At 32.9% G+C, this 10,733-nt stretch overlaps 1 protein-coding gene across 1 annotated transcript; it reads right to left on the bottom strand.

Annotated features, from left to right (window-relative positions):
- Positions 1–461: 461 nt before the first annotated feature.
- LOC116117340 (protein sym-1) lies at positions 462–8,050 on the bottom strand. The gene is made up of 8 exons (XM_031403386.1): positions 7,563–8,050; positions 6,653–6,740; positions 2,387–2,481; positions 1,950–2,022; positions 1,743–1,835; positions 1,516–1,602; positions 948–1,028; positions 462–606 (listed from the first exon to the last, which is right to left on the bottom strand). The coding sequence occupies exons 1-7, from the start codon at positions 7,949–7,951 to the stop codon at positions 948–950; spliced, it is 906 nt and encodes a 301-aa protein (XP_031259246.1). The 5' UTR covers positions 7,952–8,050; the 3' UTR covers positions 462–606.
- Positions 8,051–10,733: the final 2,683 nt, after the last annotated feature.

The raw sequence follows: 10,733 nt of genomic DNA on the forward strand, positions 1-10,733 counted from the left end.
ACTACCTTCCGACGGTGGTGACCATCAGGCAAATTAGGTAGTGGAGGTGTTTTTGTCAATTTTTAAACTTTTTTTAGGGGTGTTTAATTAAATTAACAAATTAGAGGATTTAAAAAATAATTGAATAAAATATAATAGTATTTTCAAAATAGGGAAACAAATGTGTATTTTGAAAATAGTAGGAATAAGATAAGGAAAAATATATTCAAACGAATAGAATAATTATATTTATAATAATTATTAGTTGAAATTAAACTATATTTTGAATAAAAAATTGAAAATTACCTAAGATTAAAATTTCTTAAAATAAACAAGTTGTGCTCATAAATTGCTGTCCCATTAGGAATATATCCTCTCAACAACAAGAGCCTCTAATAAAAAAATTAATCTAACAAAAATCATGCAAGTGTAAGTATTCCTCAGTGGTGGATGCAATGCAATTCATTCAAAGTTTGTTTAATGTTCACATCATATAAACCAATTCAGAATAATGAAAATAAGTACAATAATCTACAGTTTCCCGGTCCCACGTCTTTTGCATCAACAAATCTCTATATGAGGATTGATGGAGTAATTGTTATCTTCCGGCAAAATTGAATTGACTGCCTGTTCACCACAAATACACAGCAATGAAATGGATGGAGGACTTTACACTACAATATTTTCTTATGCCAATTGGAGCCAGAAAATTTTGTCTATGCAAAAACATCAAGTTCAAGACAATCAAATGAACAACAAATATCAGGGTGTCTTTTTGGTTGGTTCTTGGTGAGGCACCATGAATGAAGATCCAACAATCCATAGTCAAAGCATCCATCAAAAAACAAGGCAGAAGTTCAATCAAGCATTTCAAGATATTTGAACTTTGCCACCAAAAACAGAAATCATGGATAATAGTTAAGAGGATCACAGCATGAGTCTTGCAGTTTCATGAACTAAAAACAAACCTATTTTGGCAGGACTTCTTTGTGAGCTTTAAATGAGAGAATCACATTCCAAACTAAAGCAACAACATTAGCAGCAAGGACCTGAAATTAATGCCATAAATGAAAAAAAAAAAGTCATGTCAAATAATCAAAACACGACTGATAAAACAAGACACAGAAAGATACCTTAGTTATGAATGGTGAAACTTCACAAACGAATAATATAGATTTCTTAATATGGTCAATAGATACTTATTTAGCACGCATCATAGAACACAATGTCAGACAGAACCAACCGCTAAGGCCACCTTTGGAAAGTAATTCTGCTAATTTACTTCAATTGAAAGAAAGAAGACAAAAGGTAGGCATATAGTACCTAGTAATATCCTAATAATGAGTCATTAAAGCATACAATAATACCTCTCCTTTACATTAACCAATCTAATCATATCCCAAATCAGACAATCTGAAAGATATATTGCCAGCAAGAAACTTAACATTTAGTATTTCAAGGGTAAATTATGGCCAAAAAAGTGTATGCTACTGTACAAACAACTCCTTATGCGCTTTTTGCCATTCATAATCATACCTGGAATTGCTGTGGCACAAACCGAAAGTTCAGAAATTGGAAAGGTATCCACAGTTGCCAATTAGCAAGAACAGAAGGAAACCACTCCTACAAAATGAAAGTACAATAGTATACAAACAAAACAAAATAAGAAATTAGTAAATAAACAATGCTTCTAATAAGCTACGCTCAAAACTTAATAGAATGTATGAAAAGTAAAGAAAACAAATGTAATGCTTTTTCACTACCTGTTGAAGTTTGGCTACAACTTGTCCTGGCCTTCCCTCCAGTGTTAGCAGCGTAGATAAGAAAACTCCAATGAATATGGGAGAAAAAATGAACTGCAATAAATTTGCATCGCATTCAAAGACATATTTCAAGAAGAGTAATACAATCATGACGCAACATCATGTATAATCACGAAATTTGAAAATTCAAAGTGAAATTTGAGTCACCTGATCAAGAAGAAGGCGCAAGAATGCACCTGATGCTCCAGGCAATGTCACCAATTTACTCAGATACAAATACCTACAAACAGCCAAGTTATTACTCAGATACAAATACCTACAAAAGGCCAAGTTATCTTAAGGAAAGATAAAAGAAATCCAAGAGCATAAACAATTTTTTGATGAGTTCCTAAATGTCTCGATTTTCATCCAATGATCTAATGACATCAAAAAAATTATAAAGAGATGATTACAAAAACATATATAACTGAAACGTTCAAGATTATTTAATAATTGAAGCATTAGACACGGTGCATCAAAATAGCATTGATTATGGAAGAAATTAGAACTGCTGTTACAATACCAAACAATAGCTGAAGAGCAGGAAATATTCTGTAATTATAAAAACAAATCAGAAGCAGACAAAGGTTATATCCAGGGAATACCAGAAATGCAATGTGGGACCCACTAACACAAGGCCCAGCAGAGTAAATAGGAATGTCCTTTTCAGGTCCAATGTTGCAACTTGATCAATCCAAAGCTGAGGCAACAATGTTTGAATTCAGTAAAGTCATACTTAAAATTGTGACATCATGATGACAAGAAAAAAAAGCTAAGAAAGCAAGTTCCACAATAGCCATCCAATTTAAATCAGTTATGAAAGGCAATCACATCTACTAAAACTTGCAATACTTTGTTCTAAACATTAAATAACAATGAATTATCACTGGCTCCACCCTGTTGTCCAGATTTTTAACATAGTATGTGAAATATGACCTAGTTTATGTGATATAACAGACCTACATATCTGAAGTTGATATGTCAAATACGGTAGCATCACCCTGCTTCTAGAGTCAGTATAAACTATACTGGCTCAGATAAATGTAGGATCATGAGGGCTATTTTCAAAAGATTACAACTTATCTCCAAACCAAAAGGACAAAAGGAGAGAATATGTGATGGGGTCAAAAAAGGGAGAGAAAGGAAGAAAGGAGAGAAGGACTAGAAGAATAGAAAGGGGATAAGTGATAGAAGAACATAAAGGGGAGAAGATAGAAATTGGGGGGAGAAAGTTTATTGTCAATTCATAATTCAAGTCATCGTACAATAATGATTTTGGCTTTAATTTATATAGCCAAATCAAATAAAATAAGGAAATAAATAACTAGTAAATGAAATAACTCTATGGGTGCGTTTGGTTCAGAGAATATTGGATTACTGGGAATGTTATATTAATAGAAAATTAAATTATCTAGAAGATTACTGTGAATTTTTGGGAAAACGTGTTTGGTTAGTTTGAATAAATTGGTGGGTATGTTATATTAAGATGTTTGGTTGGAAGGAATAAATTGGTGGATATGTTATTTAAATTACTAAATTGCATATAATATTATTTTTATTATTAATTTTTGAATAGTTTCTTTTAATCCCTAACATTTCAGATTTAGCTAAAACACCTCAACTTATATAAAATTTTAATTTATAACAAAATCACTCCCACCACCCCAAGCCATTGCTAGGCACTGCCATCCACCGTCAAAAGTTGCTGAAAATCGACGAGAATCACCGAGAGGCTTCGATATGACCATTTTTGGCCATCAATATGGCCATATCGGAGCCTCCCGACGATTCTCGACGTTTCCCGGCAATTTCCAGCAACTTCTGACGGCGGTTGGTGGTGGTGGCTGGGTGGCAGTGGTGGTTCACAATTTGTTTTAAATATAAGAGTATTATTGTCCAAAAATTTAATTAAACAAGGGTAAAATTGTAATGGTAGATTAATGTAAATTGATTTTAAAATAAGGGCATTATTAATAAAAAATTTATTAATAAGGGATAAAATTGTAAAAAAAAAAAAGATACCCAAGTAATCTTACAATACCTAACAAAATAGAGGTTATCAGATTACCTCAAATATTATCAATAGTAACTACTATAGGGCTGTTTGGATCGGGGGTATATAAGATAACTGGGGTAATCTTCGTTTATTTTGTAAGATTTCGGTGTTTGGTTTGCAAGTAATAAAATATTACAGTAATCTTTTATTGCAAATAGTGTTTACTGTTGATAATGTGAGGAGTAATCTTATTACCTAGTTAGGGGGTGTTATTAAAACATTACTAGGGTAATCTGATTTTTCTACCCATTTTTCCCTTAATTAAAAATCATTTCGAACACAATTGCCTCAAATGTCTACCAAATAACAATTAGCCCAACCCCCTTATATTTGAGAAATTAGCTAAAACACCCCAACCACAGAATGGTTCAAAACTTAACAAAATACTTCCAATCACCCAAGACCACCGCCGACCATGACTCACCATCGTCGGCTTCAGTCACCATAATGGTGCACGACAGGTGGGATCTGGCCGGTCGTACGCCGATAAGGCCTTTTCCGATCCATGGTTGGCGTTTCTATGATTGTTTCACAGCCAAAGATGTGGCCGATCTGGCCTTTTCACGACCAGATTTGTGGCTATTTCACAGCCACATCTTTGGCCGTGAAATAGCCATAGATCTAGCCGTTTTCTGGCCATGGATTTGTGATCCATGGCCATTTTCGGCTTTGCCAACGCACGGCCGACCATATATGGCCAATTGTGCGCCATTCCATCGACTGTTAACGGCGGCCAACGGTGGTTGTTGGTTGTTGGCAGTGGCTTGGGGTGGATGGGGGTGATTTTACTACAAATTAAAGTTTTATATGGCTGTAGTGTTTTAGCAAAATTTCAAATGTAGGGGGTTAAAAGAAATTATTCAAAAAATAATAATAAAAAATACTATTATATTAATATTTAAAAAGAAAGGCAATTTAGTAATCTATATAACATGCCCACCAATTTATCCTCCCAACCAAACATATTATTCACCAATTTATTTAAACCAACCAAACACATTTTCTAATCATTCCTAGTAATCTTCAAGGTAATATTTCTTTCCATTAATATAATATACCCCTATAATAAAACATTATATGATCCAAATGCCCCCTGTTGGTATTGGAAGATTACCAGAATCATATATCACTTGACAACCAAACGTGGTAATCAAGTAATATAAGATGACATAACATCAGTAATCTCATATAACCCCCAACCAAACGCCCCCGATAAGAGGAAATTAAATCTCCCCATAAGAGGAAAGAAGATCAATCCAAACAAAAAAATCTTCTTTTATTTAAACTAGGAAAGAAAATAAAAACAAATCTCAGAGATTACAATAGATCCCTAATATCTTTAGGCTATCCTACATCAATATGTATCATGACATCCATGAACACGTGCCTCCATGTTTTACAAAAAAGGAAATGAAAATCCACATGGCACTAGAATAAGGAACTAACATGTGAACAACAATTCTATTGAGAAATGATATCAAAACAAAGGCATCCTAATTGAATAATTTTGTAAAACTTACAACTAGCCCTGTAAAATTGTGTTGTGCAAGTGTATCAGGAAAGTTTCAGCCCATTTGGCACAATCATGCCAAGCCAAGCTATGACAACAATAGCTCTCTCTTTGATGTTAAAGAGAGAGACAAAACATGCCTACTTTTCTGAACTCTCATTTACATAGCCTACTACCAAAAGAGTTTCATTCCATAAATAGTTCAAATTTCATTTCAATTGCTTAAGACACTCAATTTACTTCAAATATTGAATATGTTCATTCTCAAAACTCTGTTTCTCTTGTATTCTCTTTCACTTTTAGTCACTACTTCATATTTGCAATTTCATTTCAACTTTCAAGATTACATGTTAAAGTTGAAAGATGTTATAAGTTGCCTTTATGTTTGCTGCTATTGTTGTGGTTTTGTTTGATTTATATACCTTCCATGTAAGAGCATTCTAGAGCTTAACTAATTATGTCAAGACCTCACCAAGCTTAAGCTTTCATGTCAAGTGGTAACTCAGTAGACAACAAAGCTTAGAACTAGTCTTTCCATAATGAAGAAATCAAGCACACCCAACTCGAACAATTAAAAAAACTATATTTTTTAGTTTCTCCTCTTCCTTCTAGGTGGGGTGGGCAACAAGTTTTCGGGAGGCTATTGAAGAAATAAGACAGATTTTTTTCTTTTTAATATATATTGATTCTATACCACCATGTATTAAACGTTGCCCCTTATAATGGTTAACAGCTATGGAATTTTTCTTTTTGGTAAGTGCTATGGAATTTTTTTTTTTTTTTTGGTAAGTGCTATGGAATTACTGGCTATTAACTTACTTCATTACCATCAAATCATTTATAAAAAGTCTCCTGTTCATTTTAAGACCATCAAATCATTTCTAAAAAGTCTTCTGTTCATTTTGAGGCCAGCAACATGAACCTTATATACAAATTCAATCTTTTCTAAAATACAGAATGCAGACAATGTAGGAATATACTCCTAACTCCTAAGCAACCAAACAACTTATTTACCCACACAAATAAATTCACAAGGATTTTTGTAGTAATTTCCTATCAAGTAATGGGTGAAAAGATAAAGGTAAAATGATATATATTAGAAGGTGCCATAAATCCCGATAGTAACAAAGCTGAAATAGCTTATGAAATCATGCCATATATGGAACTTTATCAACTTATACAAATTTCAAAATAATAACCAGATGAAGTGCATGATAATACAATCAACACAACATGAAAAACAGTTAAGCACTAAAAAATAAAACTTGAACAATAGAAACATATTTGCATTTAAGTAAAGTCCACCTGGCAGATTAAGTCTCCAATCAAAGTCAAAAGTGCAGATGTCACCGCTTTTGTTGACACAGGATGCTTTGCAAGAAGAGCCAAATACCTACAATGATATAACAGGATCATGTTTTTAGTAATGGGATTTAGGAACAGAGAAAAGAGTAAAAACGCATGCACACACCCAATGAACATTGGAAACAATTTTTAAAAAGGAGAAGAAAAAGAGTATAAATATTCATTTTACCCTTATAGTACATATAAAAATGAAATACCAAAATAAACTAACTTAGAAAAAAGATAGCAGCATTTTAAAATATTAGCCCCTCCAAAAAGACACTAATCATCATCATAAGAGATCATTGCTCTAATGTGATGACCACAATATGGGATCCTATAAACTAAAGCAAAACCAAAATGCTTCATTCAGCTGAAGGGCATATATGTGTAACTACTCATCCTTTGTGAGTGATCAATAACCAATAAAGTTATATGTCCAAAACTATGAAAAGCTCCAACTCTTTTACTTCAAATTTGACATCACATCTGGGAATTTCATCCGGTGCAGTGCATACTTCTCATTCATTTAAAAATTAAGTAGTCTGCTAGTAATCCGAGCAATCAGCAAAAAAAAAAAAAAAAAAAAAAAAAAAAAAAAAAATGGCCTGCCAAATAACTCAACTGCCTCAAAGATTAAAAATACCGATAGACTTAACATCCTAATAAAGGCTAAGCCGTCAGAAATGTAAAGGCTAAGCCGTCGAAAAAACAATCAACCCAGATAGACTTAACATCCTAATTTTAAAAGAGTTTAACTTTCACATTCAAAAATCTCTTGTAAAAAAACTTAACATGAAAAAACTTTAAGAATCAAAAACTCAAAGCAAAGTACAAAACAAAATAGAAGAAAAAACCCAAAAAACTTTACCATGAAAGGAAGGACCAATTACTCCCGCCACCACTAGCACCAGAACCACCACCTTCACTTCTTCCACCACCAGAATTGCCATCACTAGAACCTCCAAAACCACCCCCACCACCAGCTCCACCTGGGACACCTTCCGCAGCCGCTGAAAATCGGAGAGAATCAAAACCCAGTTGCCCAAATCCCATTTTGGAACTACCCAGCGACTTAAACCCAGTTCCATGACCAAAATTCAGAGAACGTGTAGAACAGCCCCTAAAAACGCTTATTTGAACTGGGTTTACGGGAACTCGAATTTGTTGGCCAAACTGGGAGATGGGTTTGAGGGAGGGGCCCAGAAAACGGTACAAGAGTGGAGATTTGCGGGTGAGAGATACAGGGTTTACCACCATTTTATTATTGTTTTTGGGGGTTTAGCTTCACAGGAAGCAGAAAAGTCGGGGTTTTTGAAAGGTTTTGGGACTCTCAAACAATTCCTTCAAAACGGGCTATCCATAATTTTACTTGTAAAAATTACCACCCTTTTTGTACTTTTGTGGCATGAAAGCAGATTAGATATAAATAGTGCTCTTTGTTATTATCTTTAATAGTATTTTTTATTTTAAAGATCATATTTTATATATTTTATATAAGAGTATTTGTATTATTTTTCAAATATAAAAAATAAAATTTTATTTAAATCCAATACACTCATTAAATTTAATAAAGATATTATTTATTTTCGAGACAGAAAGTTAATAGGAGAAAAAATTAATATATAAAAACTTGCAATTTATTAATTAAAATTAGGATAGAGAGTGAAATTTGACTCTCTAAATCTAGAGAGTCAAATTCATTCTTTAATTTATATTTAAAGAATAAAGAGTCTGTTAGATTTTTGTTTTTATACATAAATTCTTTATAATAAAGAGTTCAAGTCATATAAAAAGTCTTTTGAAGATGCTCTTAGACTCTGAAATTTGATTAATTAATTAGTTAATTACAGAAAATAATAAGGTTGCATTTGGTTCCGACAATGATTTAATAAAATAAAGATAGGATTATCAATGGGAAAAATAAACTTGAAGATTAATGGATATAAATTATTTTTGTGTTTGGTTTGTGTAGGCTGTATAAATAATTAATATGTTTAATTGACAGTAATTATAAAGTACTTAGATATTATACTGAAATACCCTTTACAAGATTAGTGGGTATAAATTAATACCATTTGAACATTTTCCCTAATTTTATTTCACATTTTGGCTTGTTCTAAGTCAAATTTGCCTGGAAAAAGAAGAAGAAACCCAACCGCATCCATTGCCATAATCTGCCAGATTCTAGTGTTGTTAACGGTCCACAACACCACCCACACACTCCCCACAACTCCACTATCAAAAGCCCCCACACCCCTCACCCTCTTGGCTCACCATTCGTCGGCCATTGTTCTGGTTGGATTTGCAGTTCTCGTGTAATTCCAACGGTGTCCCATGGTTGGAACCCTGTTCGACACCATCACTCAAACCACCATCCCTCATACTCCAAAAACCCCATCAAACCAGACTCCAATCGCCACCGATCTTGCCTTCCCCATCTAGGGTTTCCTTTTCTTTGTGGTTATTTTGGTTGTATTCCTAGCCGTCGGCAAAGCCTAGATCGCCCAAATTTCATTTATCTTCGACCACCCAAATTTGCTTAGGAAATTCTGGGTTAGGGTTTCTAGTAGTTCTCTAAAAAATGAGGGGCTTTTTTGTCCAAATAATTAATTAATGATGTTAAAAAAGTCGGTTAGCAAGTTGGGTTAATTGTTATTTGACATCAATAGGAGAGCGTTTGTACTTTGAATTTTTATTAAGGGTAAAATTGGAACAAAAATAGGATTACTACGGTAATATTAAAATAACATTCTATGAGTCGGTAATCACATAACCTCTCTCGTATTACCTGAGTAATCAAAGATTACCAAAATCTTGTATTACCTGATGAACCAAACAAGGTAATGATCAGATTATCAAGGTAATCTTCTTAGGGTCCTAACTATATGCAACCTAAGGGTATGTTTAGATTCACATATTCCATTAGACATGCTTACTTTCGTAGGATTTTGTATATGTAATATTGTGTTTTGTGTAACAATACATTGGAGATGATTTTTATACAGTTTAAAATGGATAGTCTTTAACAAACTTTGTTTTGAAAACGACCATAAAGTTTACATTGAACAACAACAATAACAAATAGTCTATTTTAATAAAGTCAATCAAGCTTCTTACAAAAACTAATCATAAGGTAACAACCTTGTAATCAATATAAATCACGTCCCTCTTAACACAAGTAAACAACAATCACATAACACATAGCCTAAAGATGGTTTACCGTAAAAGTGGTTGTGGGGTGTTAGTTTGCTGCATATTAGTAGCAATCCTTTTGGTTAGCTGTGAGGACTATTATGAGCTGCAAGAGTGTCAAGAACAATGTGAAGCACTGCTCATCAGAGACTTTGATTGTGCCGGTTGGTGTTATTCCACATTTTCGTTCATGTCTTCTCGTCATTATTAAGAAATCATGGTATGTTTGCACAAAGAAACACCAAATTATTTTATCATACTCTATCTTTTATTATCAACAAATCATGTGATTCATACTGTTCTTTGTATCATAGCACCAATTACTGTGCATTTCTAATAAAAAAACCGTTACATTACGTTTTTCATTCTTCTTCTATGTATATATAGGATGTCAAATTCTCTAAAAATATATGCATTCCATGAATTATATATGGAGTTTCAGTATACAACAACTGTCTGGTTACAAACTACATGGTAGTAAATTTATGGTTGGTTGACAAAGATAAATATATATAATTATTGAAAATACAAAGTTTTAAAGCTTCATGCCCCTTGACAACCAAGTTCTTCAAATGAAAATCAAAGTTAAATACATAGCAATCCAACACAATAATTAATAATTCTTAATTTCAACCAATACAATGAAAAAAAAGAAAGAGCAAATAACAAAGTAATGAGAAAAATAATTAATCGTTCTCATAAGTGTACGAATCGAACAAATAATAAAGTAATGAGAAAAATATTGTTCTCACAAAGATTTTCCAACTTATTAAGTACTGGAATAAGCTAACTCTAGATTTATTTGAAAAAATTAATTAAAGAAGACTTAATTTTAGAAAACTTAAAG

This window comes from Pistacia vera, unplaced genomic scaffold (assembly GCF_008641045.1).
Source record: "Pistacia vera cultivar Batoury unplaced genomic scaffold, PisVer_v2 Contig804, whole genome shotgun sequence".
Lineage (NCBI taxonomy): Eukaryota > Viridiplantae > Streptophyta > Magnoliopsida > Sapindales > Anacardiaceae > Pistacia > Pistacia vera.